General features: G+C 44.2%; 1 protein-coding gene across 2 annotated transcripts in view; it reads left to right on the forward strand.

Annotated features, from left to right (window-relative positions):
• Window positions 1-426: 426 nt before the first annotated feature.
• Window positions 427-19,150, forward strand: part of AASS (aminoadipate-semialdehyde synthase) — a 50,165-nt gene continuing 31,441 nt past the window's right edge. Inside the window, exons 1-8 of one of the 2 annotated variants that reach the window (XM_024219624.3) lie at window positions 427-505; window positions 4,850-5,070; window positions 7,059-7,235; window positions 10,244-10,328; window positions 11,464-11,531; window positions 11,631-11,777; window positions 18,831-18,909; window positions 19,000-19,127. In XM_024219624.3, the coding sequence (XP_024075392.1) occupies window positions 4,858-5,070; window positions 7,059-7,235; window positions 10,244-10,328; window positions 11,464-11,531; window positions 11,631-11,777; window positions 18,831-18,909; window positions 19,000-19,127 (897 nt within the window). In that variant the 5' untranslated portion in view covers window positions 427-505; window positions 4,850-4,857. Of the gene's footprint in view, window positions 506-4,849; window positions 5,071-7,058; window positions 7,236-10,243; window positions 10,329-11,463; window positions 11,532-11,630; window positions 11,778-18,830; window positions 18,910-18,999; window positions 19,128-19,150 lie in introns of those variants that run through there. The other variant, XM_024219625.3, reaches the window with a different exon arrangement.

Genomic DNA, 19,150 nt, shown 5'->3' on the forward strand with positions numbered 1-19,150 from the left:
AGTCCAGATGTCCCGGAGCCATTTCGGGGAAGGGGGCTCCGCTCTCTCAGCCATCCCCCGGACTATCATGTACGGCAGATCCCAGCAGCATTGCGGGCTGTGCAGTCGGCTCCCTGCTGCTGCTGCTAGCCCATTGACTGTCCGTATCTAGGAGCGCTCCCGTGGCCTTGTGCAAGACCCCCTGGAGAGCCAGGGCCCCGGGCGGGACATTCCGGGAAATCTCCCCCGCCCAAGCAGGAGCACACACATAAGAGATGCGGGCTGGGGGTGTGTATGGGAGGGACGAAACGTCACCAATGACGTTACGCCAGAAGCCCTTTTGCGATTGGCGGAAAGGAAAGGTTGTACCTCGAAGGTCACACTCGATTGGCTGCCGGCGGGGGGCGGCATCCCTTAGTTCCCCAAAATTCTGTTAATAGCCTGGCTGGGCAGCTGTTCGGTTCCTTTGCGCAATCCCAGAGCCGGCGGCTCCGTTCTCCCCGTGTAAACCCCGCTCCGCTGGCAGGTAGGTGCCGCGCGTGGTGAGGGGCGGGAGCTGGGCTCTGCATGTCCTGCGGTGGGGTCCTGCCGCAGCAGCAGCAGGCGGCGGAGCCTTTCCTCAGGGGCCTACCCTCCCGGGTGCTTCCAGGCCGCGCGTGGAGCTGTTCCTGCTGGGTCTGGGCTGGACCTTGGAGGCCGCTGCGCCCCGGGCAGGCGGCGGGGCTCCCTGGGTCAGGGCGGGACGGGGGCTGGGCTGTAAGTCCCCCCGGGAGGGTTCCTTGGCAGCAGCTTCTCGCTTTCTGGGAATGTCTCTCTCTGCCTCCGAGCCCGGCCGGTGCCGTCCCGCCGTGGTGGGTTGGGCAGACCAGCCTGGCTTTCAGCTCCCTCCCCGCTCCTCGGCACAGCTGGACTCTTGAGGACAAATTTGCATCTTCCTTTCTGGCAACAAAGTAGCCACGTTTGTCCTCGGTGGTGACCCCTGCAGCGAGCCTGAATTTTCCAGCTCGCGAGGTCTTTTCTGGCTAGTAACTTAGACTGACAGGGAGAAATCCATCAGAGAGAAAACTGCGAAGGAGATTAAATGCTCTTTTTAGCTGCATCTCTAGATCAGGGGTTACCTGCCGCCCCGTTCTAACCTGGGGGAAACACGTTTGGGTCACATCATACGTCTGTTAGGAAGGAACTGTTCATGACCTCTGGCAAAGGTGTATGTGACTCTGAAAGTCACCATTGATTTAAAAAATCCTCTCGGGGGGAGGGATATAAAACCTATCGATCTGGTATTGCTCCAAGTAACAATTAAGATAAGTAAGATTGTGGGGAAAATATTTTTCTATATCTTCACTTTGCACTGGGTACCTGGCAGAATTCTTATTTTTTTGTTAAAGATACAGCTGGAAGAACAGAAATTGGCAGTAGGATTCAGGCAGGTATTGGTAAATGATATTGTTTAATTTCAAAACTAAATGCTTTAAATAATCATTTAAAAAAATTAAAAACTCATGCCAACTTCATCAGTTTGTGGCACTAAAACGACCATTAGAAGCATAACCATATATTCAGTATGTTTTTAAAGAGTTGCTGTCAATTTAAAAATAATATGTTGTAAATGTACTATCTTTAACATAATTAATGCAGCCAAGATATTATAAGTAAGAACTTTTTCAAAAATCCATCTTGCCAATCTTTATATGTCTTGTACTTCTTTCAGCAAGGCCAGTGAATTCAGTTTCACTCTGACTTTAGCAGTGTTTGGATTTCAAAGGCTTCTGGGAATGTTTGTTTAAAAGCACCTATTTTTATTGGAACTCAAAAAAAGTTTCCACAGTGTTTGTTTTTGGTCTGAGGTTTTAGAAAACCTTGTTTTCAGGCCAAATTTAAGGTGAAAGTGTCCCTTTAATAGACCAAATGTGAAAAATACAAAGCACTGTTACAAACAGGAAAGAAGATATGATCCCTATCTCAGAATTTTGCATGCTCACTCTTCTCTCCCCCACCCCACCCAAACAAGCAAACAAAACCCTATCCCCATGTGACCCATAATCAGCCAGTTAGTTTCTTGTACAAGTGGGTCTTCAGCAGGAAGGATCCTGTGCTTGCAGGCATTCTGCTCATAGGAAGGTGCTATGTAAGTGAGAACTAAAAGATCATTACACTTTTCATTTTGAAGTAGCTTTCTCTGATACTGTAGGATGTTCACTATGTATTTCTCTCTATAGCCCTGATCTTGCAAAGATTTACAGACACTCCTAACTTGAAGTCCATGAGCAGTCCCACTGAGTTTAAAGGGCCTTTGTTTGCTTAAATATGTGCATAGGTCTTTGCAAAACTGGGGTCTAAGAGCTAGATTTTCAAAGATGTTTAAATGCAGATAGGCATCTAGACCCAGATCCTCAAAGGTATTCAAGCATTTAAGTACCTTTTGAGGATCTGAACCTTAGTGGGGTTTTCAAAAGTGCCTAAGCACCTAACTTAAGTTGATTTAAATTTAAATAGGGGTTGGGTGCCTAGGCATGCTTATGTAAATACCTTTAAAGAGCTGGCCCAAGGGCATTTGTCATTGGTCATGTAGCACCTTTAACTGTACTTCATTGCTTTTTTATGAGTTAGTCTCTTTTGTTATCACTACACCAAGTGATAAGAAAGATACTTATAAGATTTATAAGGTGGGAGGTTGTGATGTTGTGCAGTCTGTATGGTTTTATAAAAACATGATAATAAGTGAATATAATGTAACTGGGATAGTTTTATACAAATTTGATAAGTGACTATAATGCAAATGGGATATGCTTCGTGCAAAAGGTCTCTTGTAAGGTATCATTACAAAGCTTATAATCGACTGAGTATGATCATCTGATTTGTATAAATGTACCACTCTTGTATCTAAAACTAGAAATATAAAATGTAACTCTGAGGGCCTATTGTAATTATGTAAAGTGTGGGCCATTAATGATGGTTTGGAATCTTGATGACTCCCATTGTCTGCAGATGGCTGTTTACCTGTGAGTCTCCCTGTATATGTGTGTGCTGGCAAGTGAGTAATGAAGTCTTGCAGTGACATGTGGTCATGTCACCTGAACTGGAATCCATCTTTAACCTGGTGCTTTTCCAGTGAGGGGGGGGTGGGAACCCAGAGGGACAAAGGGTTTCCCGCCTTATGCAAAAGATATATATATAAAGGGGTGGAACAGAAGAGAGAGGGAGAGGAGCCATCATGGAGAATCCCCTAGCTAACACCTAAGCTGGAACAAGAGCTGTACCAGGGGAAAGAATTGTGCCCAGGCCTGGAAGGTGTCCAGTCTGAGAAAAACTTACTGAAGCATCTCTGAGGGTGAGATTATCTGTATTCAGTTTGATTAGACATAGATTTGCGCATTTTATTTTATTTTGCTTGTGACTTACTTTGTTCTGTCTGTTACTACTTTGAACCACTTAAATCCTACTGTCTGTATTTAATAAAATCACTTTTTATTTAGTAATTTACTCAGAGTATGTATTAATACCTGGGGGAGCAAACAGCTGTGCATATCTCTCTATCAGTGTTATAGAGGGCGAACAATTTATGAGTTTGCCCTGCATAAGCTTTATGCAGGGTAAAACGGATTTATCTGGGTTTAGACCCCATTGGGAGTTGGGCATCTGAGTGCTAAAGACAAGCACACTCCTGTGAGCTGTTTTTAGGCAAACTTGCAGCTTTGGGACAAGTGATTCAGACCCTGCGTCTGTGTTGGAGCCAGACTGGAGTGTCTCACTCAGAAAGACAGGGTGCTGGAGTCCTGAGCTGGCAGGGAAAACAGAAGCAGGGGTAGTCTTGGCACATCGGGTGGCAGCTCCCAAGGGGGTTTCTGTGATCCAACCCGTCACAGAGGTTGATACATTTTTTTGACTCTTGCATATTCATACTGGTGACTCAGTCTAATTGGCATTTTTGCTTAAGCCTCCAGCACTGATCACAAGTACAGTAACTGGAATTAAAAACAATATACCTTGCACATGAGTAAAAACTTTTTGATACAGCAATACTGGTGGTTTGATTCTGTGAAGTAACCCAGCCAAAGCGAAGAGAAAACAAGACTTTGTAATGTTCTCTTACTGTTTCAGTTGTGGTTTACATTAGAGAACTTACATTTGGTAATGAAAGTAAATTCAGGTTTCTCTTGCACAGGTAGGGTGACCAGACAGCAAGTGTGAAAAATCAGGACGGGGGTGGGGGGTAATAGACGCCTATATAAGAAAAAGCCCCAAATATCAGGACTGTCCCTATAAAATCAAGACATCTGGTCACCCTGTGCACAGGACATCTGGGAATATTAGTGCTATTAATCAGAAAATTGTGATAATTATTGCTGGTGTTGTGATCATTGTAGTGATTAGTAGTTGAGTATGTTTTACAACAGATTTCTAAAGGCCTGGTCTACACTACGACTTTAATTCGGATTTAGCTGCGTTAATCCGAATTAACCCTTCACCCGTCCACACTACAGAGCCAGTTAATTCGAATTAAAGGGCACTTAAAATCGATTTCTGTACTCCACCTCAACGAGCGGAGTAGCGCCAAAATCGATTTTGTTAATTCGAATTAGGGTTAGTGTGGCCGCACACCACCGAATTAATGTGGTTAAATTAATGGGGTAGTGTGGCCGCACACCACCGAATTAATGTGGTTAAAAACCGAATTAATGTGCTTAGTGTGGCCGCGCACAATCGAATTTATACAACCTGTTTCCCAAATTCGAATTATCTAAATTCGGATTAATCCCGTAGTGTAGACATACCCAAAGAGACCCAAACTTTTTGCACAAACATAATGGCTTCTAAGCATCTTTACAAGCTTGGTATCGTTTAACTACTTTGTCTTTGCTGCCATCAGGTTTTATCATGCTACGAACATTCAGAGACACAACTGGCAAGTTTGGGGTCCACCTTTTAAAGTGCCGTCACCATCATAAACCTGTACTGGCAATCAGGAGGGAAGATGTTAGTGTTTGGGAAAGAAGAGCACCTCTAGCACCAAAGCATGTTAAAGAGCTAACAAATCTGGGATACAAAGTCTTAATACAACCATCAAACCGGAGAGCCATCCATGAAAAGGTAAGTTCTGCTGTAGTTCCTAGTTAGATGAACAAAATGTAACATTGGTTTATTTAATTATGGTATTCCAGCATTAAAGGATCTAAAGGCTGTACATAATAGCGAACATATGTTGTTAGCTACTCTGTTATGTATTACAAAAGGGGGTCATTCTTTCCCACTGACTAAAGCAATGGGAATCATTGGCTAGATCTGTAAGGCAATATTGATGCCTATTCATTGTTCTTTGTTTTTTAGGTCTGTCCTGCCTTCCCCCAGCCTCCGCCTTCTATTGTCTAAATTCTCAATAATTCTTTGCATAGGAACTTTGGGGGTTTTATGTAATTCCTGATGTCCTATGTAGCTGTTTGTCTTTTTCCTTGTTGCCTGAATTCAGGCAGCATTTTTCCGCTGATGTTATGTGTAATTGTGACAGAGAAAAGGTGTGGCTTTCCCCCCAATCCTGTTAATTCATCTGAGTTAAGTTGAAATGATTGCAAAGCCCTGTTAAGATGCAGGCCACCATGTTTGAAGCCTTGCTAGCCTGACTCTTAATGAGGCATTTGTATTAAGCTAAAGCAATTGTGACACATACCCTTTTTACTTATCGAGTCAGGGTCTGAGAGTGGGAGGAATATAGTTGAAGGTGAAAAAAAACAAAATACAACCTACTGTCCAGGCTTCAAGGATTTGTACTTTAACCAGATGTTTTTAAGTAACAACCACATTTACACCAAAGATAACTTACTTTGTGTAAGTCTATTGATTTTTTTGTTATGCTAATGTTCAGCCTGGTCCTGCTGTCATTTTGAAGTCAGTAGGAGTCTTGCCATCAACCTCAGTCCAAGCAGCATGATAGTATGGTTGAGTGGGTAAGGCACAGATGTAGGAGCAGAAGCCCTAGCTTTTGTAACCCACTGTATGACCGTGAACAAACCACCCAATTTCTGTGTCTTAGTTGCTCCATCTTAGAATGGGGATTGAGATGCTTTACCCACTTTTGAAGGAATGAAAACCTCTACAACCTATTTATTACTAGTAATAAGATGGGTTGAATTCTGCCCCAGGTTCAATCCTATGCTATCCCAATGAAATAATCCTTCTATGTAGTGTGACCGGGATCCCGGAGGGGCCACACTTAGATTGCTCAATTAGGTCAAACTGTGAAGAATGGGGCAGACAGTCCCCCAAACTGGTTATTCTAATATTTAGATTCACAAAGCCAGCAACAAAACAGCTTCTGCAATACCTTACTGGTTACCCAGAAGCAAAAAATACAGTTCCCTTAAAGCAACCCAGCCTTGAGCTCCCACCCAGGCAGCGAAGTCAGATATGATGAAGATTACTAAAAATCTTGTTCATCATATAAAACAATGCCATACAAACGCCTATCTCACTTTCAGGTAATCTTGTAAACAAGAGGTGGGCAACATGATCTCCTCCTGCAAATGTAAACAAACTTGTTTGTCTGAGTGATTGGCAGAACAAGAAGTAGGACTGAGTGGACTTGTAGGCTCTAAAGTTTTACATTGTTTTGTTTTTGAATTTTTTTGGTACATAATTCTACATTTCTAAGTTCAACTTTCATGATAGAGATTGTACTACAATAATTGTATTAGGTGAATTGAAAATACTATTTCTTTTGTTTTTTTACAGTGCAAATATTTGTAATAGAATATAAAGTGTACAGTACTCACGTTATATTACTTTTTGTTGTAATTGAAATCAATATATTTGAAAATGTAGAAAACATTTAAATAAATGGTATTCTATTGTTTAACAGCGCGATTAATCATGATTAATTTGTTTAATCGCTTGACAGCCCTAATACAAATCCAAGCTCTTAAACTCTTAAATAAGTTTGTTTAGTAACAGGCCTTAACTTGTTTCTGTATCTTTCTGCTTCATAAATTCTTTTAAGATGGCTTTAAAGTTTTTTTTTTTTTTTTTCTTTTTTTTTTTTTGCATTAATATCAAAGAATAAAAGTTTCTTAATGCTCTGTTTACAGGAATATATAAAAGCAGGTGGCATTATTCAAGAAGATATTTCTGAGGCATCTCTAATTGTGGGAGTGAAGAGACCTCCAGAGGATAAATTAATTCCTAAGAAGAATTATGCATTCTTTTCTCATACTATTAAAGCCCAAGAGGCAAACATGTCTCTACTGGATGAAATTCTAAGAAAGGTAAACATTGTAGTAAGAAAGATCAGTGACTGTTACCACAAGGTAAAAAACAGGATTAAGCATACAGTGCATTGGAAAGTAACCTAAGTATTCATAGATATTTGAGCTTGCTTTTCATGATACAATAATAAAAAGTCTGTACTCTCAACAGTTGTTGTTTTAAGAGATGCATTTAATTTTTTAAGCTGTTTATATTGATTCTCTTAAGCTATAATATGGAAATAGTCAAGAGGGTATTGTATATCCAAATACCAGCTATAGGGTATCTACCACACACCACTTAGCTTTGGGTTAGAACACATTGCTGCGTCGCAGCATTTATATTCTAAGCTTCTATTTTTATTCCTGAAGGAAATAAAAATTTTCCCCACAATATTTTAAAATTCTGCAAATTTTATTGGTCAATAAATAAATGTGGCGGCTCCAGCATGGCAGTGGGGAGCATAGGCCACTGGCTGCATGTAGATAGGAGATCATCCTGCAGCCCCCCTCCGCCCCCCCAGACACAGACCCAGCAATGAGGCTGCACCTGACCCTGACACAGCACAAGGGCTGGGCCTGCCCCAGAAACCCCCCAGGCCCTGCCCTTCCATGCCAGGTGCAGGAGGTGTGGGCAGGCAGGCTCAGCCCAGCAGGATCTAAGTGTGGAGGGGCTTAGTGTGGAGGATCCAGATGTGAGGTGAGAGGGATCTGTGTGCGGCAATCTGGGTGTGGGTGGCTCAGTGGGGGTCCAGATGCAGGGGGTTCTGGATGAACAGGGGCTTGTTGGGGGCTTCTGGGTACAGGGCCCTGGGTACAGGGCCATGGAACTTTGCAGGGGGCTTCAAGTGAAGGTGGTTGGGGTTCAGCAGGGGGGGTCTGGGTGTGTGGGGCTCAGCGGGGGGGTTGGGTGCTGGGGGAGTGGGGCTTTGTAGGGTGGGGGTCCAGGTGCAGCTGGTAGGAGCTCTGGGGGGAACTTGTCAGGGTGGAGATTTGAGTGTGAAGGGTTCAGTGGGGGGGTGGTCTGAGTGAGGGGTGGGAGTCCAGATGCAGGGGGTTGGGGCTCAGCATGGGAAGTTTGGGTTTGGGGCTTATGGCTGCAGGGGGGTCGGGGTCTGGGGGGTCCGGATGTGTGGGGTTGGGCAGACGGGGGAGCAGCTTCCCAAACAGTGATCTCTCCCCCTGTGGCTGAGGAACGATGGGGGTGGGAAGCGGGGTGTGTGTGGGTGGGTGGGGGTGTGTGTGGGTGGGTGGGTGTGTGACTGGCTTCGTGCAGTTGGGGGAGGTTTCTGGCCCTGGCCCCTCCTTTCAGGGGAAGAGGAAGTCCCGGCCTGCAGCCCAGCTGGGACTAGCAGCTGAATCCAGCACAGGGTATGAGCCACCAGTCAGGGCATCCTTAGCATCTCTCCCTCCCCTCCCCCCCACCCCCAGTTGTGCAGTTATTTACCTCTCTGCCAGCTGCTCTGGGCACCCGGAATGATGCGCCTGCACTGCTGGGGAGGGGGTGCATGACTGCTCGTGCAGCTTCCCTTTGCTTCCCCATCAGAAAGTCATTTTTCTGTGGGGGAGCAAAGAAATCTGCGGGGGACATGAATTCTGCATGCATGTAGTGATGCAGAATTCCCCCAGGAGTATATTTTGATATTTATAACTGGGCTTTAAACATTCAAATCTAGGCTGAAATTGCCATTCCTGGCCTCAGTCAAGGACTTAATTATCCCTATTTACTTGTTGTTTATATGATGCAAAGTGCTCAACTTGAAACTGATAGTCTTGGCCAGGGGTTCTCAAACTGGGGGTTGGGACCCCTCAGGGGATCAAAAGGTTATTACGTGGGAGAGTCGCAAGCTCACAGCCTCCACCCCAAACCCTACTTTGCCTCCAGCATTTATAATGGTGTTAAATATATAAAAAAGTGTTCTTAGTTTATAAGGGGGGGTTGCACTCAGAAGCTTGCTATGTGAAAGGGGTCACCAGTACAAAAGTTTGAGAGCCACTGGTCTTGGCTCTAATACACTTTGAAAAGCTGATTAAGTGCTGTATGTGCTTTCCTAAGAGACATTCTCTCATGGTTAAAGAATAAGGGACCTTTCTTGCCAGAGTAAATTGTGAGGAGAAAAAAGATTGAAGTCAGTGTGGCCGTACTGGTCTACATGATATTGATATCAAGTCTAAAGGGTCTGGTGTGCAGTCCTTATGTGGCTAACTGTTCCAAAGAAGCTAATTCTGTCTGATTAGGAACTGCAAAATTTGGCCCTTTGCATTTTTCATAACATTGGGTAAAATCCTGGCCTCATGGAAGTTTTGCCACTTATTTCACTGGGACCAGGATTTCATCCTCTGTTTATTCAGTATATTGATTTGAGCAACTAGTTGTCCCCAAGAACAGAGGTCCACTGTCTACAAAGAGCATGGACAACAAAAGTAAAAGTGTCTCCAACAAGCCACAACCTTGATCTTCCAACTTTGTTTGGGGAGAGGATGCATGGATACTGGAATCGGATGTAACTTTTACTCTAGTCTCACTTCTGAGATTGCCAATGAGTGTCTTATTTGTTAGGTGGCAAATGGCCCATTGGGACTGAATCACCCTGTTATTTGGTCAGGATGCTGTTTGTGGGTTATGACTCCGGGTCAGAGCCTCATCTGGTGTCAGTCAGTGTAGCTCTGTTGCTGAACTGCTGATTTACACTAGATGAAGATCTTCCTCTCTAGGTTCCTCGAAGATGGTCATGTTTCGTTCCAATGATCTGCTGATTGCAGTGCTAACATTTTATTTCTTCACTTAAAAACATTATGGAGACTCTGGTTATAAACCAAGCAAGCCAAAGTCAACCTGTTCTTAAAAAAAAAACCTCTTTTTTCCCTATAGTTGAAAACTCAGTCCTGTGCATTTGCCTGTCTCATGCACAAAACGTGACAGACGTGCATGTAAAAGCAGTTCCCGTGGAAGCAGTACATCCTTTATTTTGCTGTTTAAAATCAAACTTTTAGTGAAAACATAAAAGCAACTTTTTATGTATTTTCAGGAAATTCGATTGATTGACTATGAGAAAATGGTTGATCACAGAGGACTACGAGTGGTAGCCTTTGGACAGTGGGCTGGTGTAGCAGGTATAGTGCACTATACAATAAGTAGGCCTAGAACTAATAATGCTCCACCAACATCATCACCTTTTCAGTTTACATTAACTTCCTGAGAGTCCAGGCCTGTGGTGCTTTTTGTAGCTGCTGTGCAGCTCCTGAGAATCTTTTTCTAGTCTGTTGCTAATTCCTGGCACACAGTATAGTCAACGTCCTGAGGATTCTCCCCAACTCCATTATTTTACTTCCTATAAAGTCCCATCTATCCAGGGAAGGTGCTACCATTAAAGCAAACTAGGCGGTTGCCTGGGGTGCCAAAAAGCGGTGACCCCCAATTTTTTTTTTTTTTTACAGCGTTCCTATGCCCCCTCCTCGAGCGCGCGGTTGCCGCTCCACTTCTCCCGCCTCCCAGGCTTGCAGTGCCAATCAGCTGTTTGGCGCCACAAGCCTGGGAGAGGAGGAGAATTAGAGCGGGGGCAGCGTGCTCGGGCAGGAGGCGGAGCAGAGGTGAGCTGGGGTGGGGAGCTGCTGCACGGCTCCCCGGTGTGGGAGCTGCCATAGGATGGGGGGCGCCTCAGGGCGGGGGGGGGTGCAAGGTGGAAGTTTCGCCTAGGGCGTGAAACTTCCTTGCACCGGCCCTGCATCTATCTATACAGAACCAGTATTTCTCTTGCCAGGAGAGTAGATACTCAACCTCACTGGAAGGAGAATCAGTGACCCTAGGCCTACAGAATGTGTGCCCTAGAAAGAAATGTCTATCACCTTCCCTGTGAGCCAAGTTGCATGGTGAAGCTACAACACATACTAATCAGCCCTCTTTTTGTGACATGGTCCTGATACTCTAATACAAAGCTATTTATTGTTTTTCCACTGTACCTCCAAAAAGCTCAGTACTCTTCAGTGGAATTTAGTGGTGTGGGCTTGTCTCTTCCCTCCCCCGCACTCCTAACATGGTGGTCCCGCTCAAAAAAACAAAAAAAAAACAAAAACCCCAACAACCAAAAACAAAACATTGGCATGTTTGAAGGATGCCAGATGGAGGACTGAGATCCAAGTCTGATACTGAACCTGGGTTTATCTTGAGTCCAGGAAGATCTTAGGTATCAGTCACTGTAGATCCTGTATGTCCATTCTTAATTATATTAACTGTGTAATTCTGAAATAGGAATGATCAATATTTTACATGGAATGGGATTACGATTTCTTGCCCTAGGACATCACACTCCTTTCATGGTAAGATTTTTACATAATATCACTTAAACATTTTAGTAAAAAAAAAATCATTGGATCTGGGTAAACATATTGACGAGAACCCTTTGTGTCTGGTTTCAGCACATTGGTATGGCTCATAACTACAGGAACAGCAGCCAGGCTGTGCAGGCAGTGCGGGATGCTGGCTATGAAATCTCTCTGGGTTTGATGCCAAAGTCGATTGGACCCTTAACGTTTGTGTTTACAGGCACTGGTAATGTTTCTAAGGTAAGAAGTCCTTCCCCCACCAATGCAATTCTCATTTTTGATGTATCTTTTTACCCAAGTTCTATTTCTGCATCTTGTAGACTCACTGTACATAATTTCATGATCGACTGAATTTGCGCAGTACTATAATTAATTTTGCTTCTAGGTTTTTTTGCCATGATGTGGTATGAATTCCTAGTTACCCTAGACTTGTGCCTGTAGAGGAGCTATGATGCTGGTTACTAGTCATGAATCATAAAAACGAGGATGCACTGTCAAGGAAAGCTGCTCCTCACCCCCTTAAATGCTATAGAATGGATAAGGATGACTATGGGAGAGGATTTCTGTTTGCTTTATCTGTCTGTATACATTATTCCTCAAAGAAGGTTAGTCTTCTGCATTATTTATGTGGTGTAAGACTTGATGTTGGTCTCTACCTAAAGGATGGATGGTTGATCCGATGGATGGGTTACTCTCCACTACCCCTGAGATGCAGTCATCTGCAGAAGCTCTTTGCCTTTTTGGGCTTGGTGGTTGCAGGGTGCAGTCTCCATTACATTCTCACACACCCCTTTAGCATACATCCTTAGGCAAGAGACTACTAGCCTGCTGTTGGCTGCAGTGAGCGACTGATGTGGAACATGGTTGATGGTCTGTCAGGAGAAGCCAATGAAGATGTGCTAAAGTGAAATGTCAGCCCAGAATCAGCGGTGAAACTCCTTTCTGGGGTCAACCAAGCCTCAGAGGCACCATAATCCTGCAGGCAATTCTCCATGAAACACAGGAAGAGCCAGAGGGGAATATCCGTTGTCCCACCTGCCATAGGAAGAAGTGTCAAAAGAACAGCTGCTGCCATTCAGGAAAAAGAGGAGGCTCTGGAAGAGGATTAGATGCTGACAACATGTGTTCCCAGAGCAGACTCTTTTCCAGTCACCTGCTACTCCCCTGGTTCACTAACCAACACAGGCCCTTCCTAGCTGCATGCCGTTTTGGTCTTGGTCTTCTTCCCCAATCCAGAAAGGCTTTGATACCTGCACCTCTTCCCTGCTGAACCTAGATGCAGTCTAAGGTATTTCTCCCCATCCCCCCATCATGGTCTGGGAGCTGTGGGTATTCCTGCACAGAAGAGAATCCTCTACTGGTTAGATACTCCTGGGAGAATTCTGCACCACTGCGCATGCACAGAATTCATGTCCTCTGCAGATTTTTTTTTTTTTTGCTTCCCCACAGAAAAAGGACTTTCTGATGGAAGCAAAGGGAACCTGCAAGAGCAGTCACGCACCACTCCCTAGCTGTGCAGGTACATCATTTCAGGCACCCAGAGCAGCCAGCGGAGAGGCAAATCACCGCAGGGCTGGGGATACCCCAGCCAGTGGCTCCTACCCTGAGCCGGGATCAGCTGCTAGTCTTGTCTGGGTTGGAGGCAGGAGAGGATGGGACATCCTCTTCCCCTGCAAGGAGTGGCTGGGGCTGTCAGACCCACCCCTAGAAACCTCCCCCAGCTGCAGGAAGCTCAGCATCCTCCTCAGCTGCAGGGGGAGGGGGTCACTGTATGGGGAGCTGCTCCCCCATCCACCCAACCCCCGTGCATCCGGATCTCCCATACCTAGATACCTCTGCCAAGCCTCACCCATAACCCCCCTGAACCCCACCCCACTGAACCTCAACCCCCTGCATCTGGAGCCCCCTGCACCCTGACCACCCCACCTGTGGACCCCCACCCCCTGCACCTCTCTGAGCCCCCACATCCAGACCTCCAGGCCACTGACCCCAGTGAGCTGCATTGAGACCTCTCCACTGAGTCCCAACCACTTTCACCTGGAAGCCCCTGCAGGGTCCCATTGCCCCTGCACCTGGAACCCCCCCAGCGAGCCTCTGTGCATCCAGATCCCCCTATACCTACACCCCCCTCCACTGAGCTGCCTGTATCCAGATTGTCCTACACAGAATCCTCTCACCCCACACCTGGATTCCCCCCACACTGAGCCCCTCCACACTTGGATCCTGCCTGGTTGAGCCTGCCTGCCCCACACCTGGTGTGCCTGGTGCAGAGGGGCAGGGCCCCAGGGTGTTTCTGGGACAGGACCAGGCCTTGTGCTGTGTCAAGGTGAGGTGCAACCTCACCACTGAGTTTGTGTCCTCAGGGTGGGGAGGCTGCAGGATGTTCTCCCACCTTCATGCAGCCAGTGGCCTGTGCTCCCCACTACCATGCTGGAGCCTATGCATTTATTTATTGACAAATAAAACTTGCAGAATTTTGAAATATTATGATCAGAATTTTTAATATTTGGTGCAGAATGCCCTCAGGAGTAATTAGAAGAGCCATACTGATGGGATGGAGTTTTTGAGGTCTATGGGAGAGAATGAGGTTTGGAGTGGGGGTAACAAGCCTATTGGTAATGATCAAATTGAGATGTATGATCAGGGATTGGGTGTCCCAGAGGGAATTAGAGAGTGTGTACGTAGTAGTCTGTCAGTGGCTTTGGTCATAAACTTCAAACTATAACTTCACTGCAAGATCATACAGAGGAAACAGGTTTTGTTATGAAAATATCTCTGAATCAATGTCCATAATTCTATAAATGACTTTGACTCTTCTCTACTCAGTTTAGCACTTTGGAAGTACCACTTTAGAATAGGAAATTTGTCCCCCCCGCCCCTCCAATATAGTCAGACAAGGCTAAATCAAAAAGTGGAACCACTTGCTATGAAAACCACTGTAGAAGGGAGGAATGTGTAATGTGTGGATCACAGTATGGCCCCATGCTGTGTTTTTGCTTTTGGGAAACTCTCATAAATGTGGGCAAAAACCATTTTGCAAAATGCAGGAACGTCAAATGCATTCAACTGAAGACAATCTGGCTGAGGAGTTTTACCTGCTGGGATCTAGCAAACCTGATGAGAGGGACTGGATACTGCCTATGAAAGTGAATGAAACAATTACTCCACCCAAATGAGACACAGGAGCTCAGGTTAATATTCTGTCTGAACAAAATTATGAGAGGCTGAAAATAAGACTTCCATTTTTTTGGGGGGGTCATAGTTTAGGTAACTGGTTATTCTGGAACAAATATACTATTGAAGGTGCATTGCTAGCATCAACTAGAAAAGCCTCACGTACAGGCTCTTGCTTGTTGTAGTGCCAAAGGAGATGACCCCAATTTTGTATTTTACATAGGTAGCCACGGCTAAATCTGGTGAAATGGGTGCTTTCACTACATCATACTGAGCCTGGCTATGAGGCACTCATTGGGGAATATCTTGATCGGTTTCAAGGGTTGCATTACTTGTATGGTGAACATACAATCCATATAAACAGTCAGGCGGGTCCCTCCAGTTGTCCAGCCTTTTAGAAAGGTGCCATTTGCATTCCATGATAAACTCAAGGTTGAGCTCACAGGGATGGAAGCAATGCAAGTAATACAAAAAATTGAGGAGCCAATGGAAAGGGTGAGCTCCCTAGTCATTGTGGTGATAAATAATGGCCATCTATGCATGCGCTTATATCAGAGAGATCTCAATAAAGCTATAAAAAGACAATATTTCACACTGCCAATCAGAGACGATATTATGGTTCAGTTTGCGAATGCACAATATTTCAGTAAATTGGATGCATTCTCAGCAATTTGGCAGCTAAAATTCACTGAAAAAAAATCTCAAAACTATGCCCATCTACTACCCAATTTGGAAGACAAATTCTTATGCTTCCCCTTTGGCATAACTTCAGCACAAGAAGTGTACCACAAAACCATGCATGTGATCTGTGAACTTATTAATGGTGTTGACACTTCAATGAATGACATCATCTGGGGCTTAGCTAAAGAGAAACATGAGTGTAGACTTTGGGAAGTCTTGGATGCAACTAGAGCTGCAAACTTGAAACTAAATAGGGAGAAATGTGTTTTAGAGGTTACAGAACTGACTTTTGCTGGAGATCTCTCCAACAAAGATGTAAAACCTGATAAGAGGAAGATTTCAAGCCATTGAAATGATGCCATGTTCTCCATCAAAGAAAGATGTCCAGTGTTTCCTGGGAATGGTTAATAATCTTGGAAAATTCATATCTAATCTATTTACAAAATCAGTGGCTTTGAGGAAACTCCTAGAAAATAAAAATGAATAGTCCTGCAGTACAGAACAGGAGGAATCGTTGGCAGGTTTGCAACAACAACTTATCCAAGAGCCAGTGTTGAAGTTCTACTCACCAGGCAGGCCTGTTAAAACTTCAGCAGATGCGTCAGTCTGGGTTAGGTGCAGTTACTTTACAGAAGTATGAGGATTGTTGGCAACCAGTGGCATACACATTCAAAATAACTGACTGATGTGGAAACAAGACACACACACAGAGTCTAAGCTTTTAGGAATACTGTTTCTCCTTGAGAGATTGAATCTGTATATTTATGGTCAGACAATGGCTGTTGAAATGGACTACACGACCCTGATAGCATCTTTTGGCAAACCACTAAATGACTGTATCTTCTGGGTTCAAAGACTAATGATAAAGCTGCAAAAGTTTGATTTTGGTTGTGACCTAAATGTCTGGTAAATTCATGTTTACTACAGATGCACTTTCTAGAATGATGACTGCCACCTATGAAACCAAAGAAGACCTTTGAGATAAAGATGCAAGCCTAGATTTGATTGTAAAGTCCATTCCCATAGCTAACTAGAACCTGCAACAAATAAGAGGGCGAATGGAGAAAGATGAATCACTGGGGATCCTTAAAGAAGTAATAATTAAAGGGTGGCCTGAAGAAATAAGCAGTTGCTGTACAAGTATACGACGTGGAACTGCAGACATGAATTTACAGTGATAGGGTGATTTTCAAGGGCAGCAACATTGTAATACCAATGAGCTTCCAGAAAGAAACGCTACAGAAGATCCGTAAGGGTCACTTAGGAATTGAGAAGTGCAAACAATTAGCATGAGATGTACTGTATTGGCCGTGGATCAATCACGACATTACTAGTGCGGTAGGAAACTGCTTTTCATGCTTCAGTACGAGCTATGCCAGCAGGCAGAGCTGCTGAGATCTCACCCAGTTCCATAAAGGCCTTTAGGAGAATGTAGGCACTGATTTATTTACCTGGTAATTAAAGGGTTTTTTAAATATCACAGATTATTCTCTGATCCAGAAATTTGCACACTTCACAGTACTAATAGTGATAGCTGGCACGAAGGGAATCTTTTCCAGACGTGGAAGTCCAGATGAAGTCTTTAGCAATAATGGGCTGTAACTTTCCAATGTGGATTTTAGGCCATTTGCCATAGATTGAGTGTAAATTAGGCTTGATATGTTACCTGCACAAAATTCTGTTACCGTCACACTCTAGGGTACCCACCCTTACCCTGTTCCTAAGATTCAGACATAACCCTGTTAATTTAGGCACCTACTCTTACCCTTCCGTGGGCTCAGGGCATAACCTTATACTCTGCAGGTTTGCAGGGTCTTTTACCAGTGAAAGAGCCTTACACAGTAGTATCCTACTTAATCTCTATTTATTATTAATTACTAAAACAGAATGCACACACTAAGCATACAATGCTCACCACTCCCAGTAAGGCAGATGAACTTTTCATAATGGCCAGTCAGGATCAGGTCATCTGGGGAAATCCAGCTTCTGCACGGTGTCATTAGCAGAGTGTTGAGGTCTGGCAACTCTGATCTTGGGGCTGTGTCCTGGAGTTGGTTCCCAAAAACTTCCTTTTGGACCCTAATTTATATAGTGAAACTTGAGTCCTGCTTAGTTGTACCTTAACCAATCATTTTACTAAAATATTACTAAACCATTTTCTAACCAATCCTAACCTTGTAAAACAATTCTCTAACCAACCCCACCACCTTAATTGATTTTTACACCTAGCAAAATTAATTCTGTAACCGACAGAAACAATCAAAGAACCAGAAAGAGACCATACAGATAGACACTGGTGAAGTGGGGAACCATAAAGACAAAACAATGAAGAAGTAGGGATTTCACATCCACAACTAGATAAGTGGTTTCTTGCCAGACAGAATGGCATCAAACTAAGTTTTCTTTAACCATTTTAAGATTTGTTTCTTTATCTGGTGATGGTGGGTACTGTTAGGACAGGATCGCCTTCTTAACAAACCGATATTGCATTGTTTTAATGTAATTTAGATGGAATGTGAGGATGTGACTGTCTGCTTCTTAGCTCATGGCTGCTCTCCTAATATGACTGCAGACAAAGGCCTCAGACCTCACAATATGGCTACAGGAAAAAGCCTTATCCTTACAGGTGGTGTATGATGAAAATACCAATCAAAGGGACTTGTGGAAAGGTCTATATGGATGGTAAAGAACCTTATGAAAAAGACTTTCAACAGTGGGGGTGATTTGCATAAAGTTTCATTGGTTTAGCTGAAGAACATCTGTATTAGCTTTAATCTAGCTAGCATGGGTACCGATAGGAGTGTAGCGGTGGTGGCACAGGCTTCAGTGCAGATTATCAGCCAGAGTAGGGACCCTGGAGCTGAGAACAACCATGCTTCAAAATAACATTTGAGTTTCACAGAGCGATTGGGTTAGCTGCTGCTGACTCAAGCTGTTGCATCCCCATTGCCTTACTAGCTCAAGCTTCAGCAGCACTGGAACGTCAACAGACCCCCTCCTCTGCTGCCCCACCCCCAACAGGCTAGCTAGCTAGAGTGAAAAGAACCACTTAACTCAAGCTAGAGATAGGTGTGTGTGTGGCTGGGAGTCGAATTAGGGGTAATACTCGCGTTCTAACTCCAGTTAACAATGCTCTGAAGACCTATCTGGTGACTTTTTGTTTTTAGTTCACTAAACTAAAATGAACACTTGCTCGTGTTACACAGTGGACCAGAGTTCAGGCAGCATTCCATTTCAGGCAGGTACTTGGCACATGTGGATTAGTATGTATCTCTATAGAGACAGTATAATCTGGCAGGACTGGCAAGACCTATTGAAAATGAGCCCTTGTGAACATTCTGTGAATGCAAAATTTAACAATTTTCTTCCTGCAATTTTTCAACATCCTGTACTCTTTGCTGATGTCCACATGATTCTGGGTCATATTTTTATCTGCAGGGTGCCCAAGAAGTGTTCAATGAACTCCCCTGTGAGTTTGTGGAGCCACATGAACTGAGGGAGGTTTCCAAATCTGGAGGTAATGCTAAGTCACAAGTGTGATAAGCTTTAGAATCTCTGCCCAACGGTATTGCTTCTTAAATAACTGACTTTCTCCTCTTTATTGCAGACCTTAGGAAAGTATATGGGACAGTGTTAAGTCGTCACCATCATCTTGTAAGGAAGACCGATGGGGTGTATGATCCGGAGGAATACGACAAACATCCAGAACTCTACACTTCTCGGTTTAATACTGATGTGAGCATTGCTGCTGTTCTCTC

The sequence above is a fragment of the Terrapene carolina genome, unplaced genomic scaffold, assembly GCF_002925995.2.
Source record: "Terrapene carolina triunguis isolate 2854851 unplaced genomic scaffold, T_m_triunguis-2.0 Scaffold68, whole genome shotgun sequence".
NCBI classification, from domain to species: domain Eukaryota; kingdom Metazoa; phylum Chordata; order Testudines; family Emydidae; genus Terrapene; species Terrapene triunguis.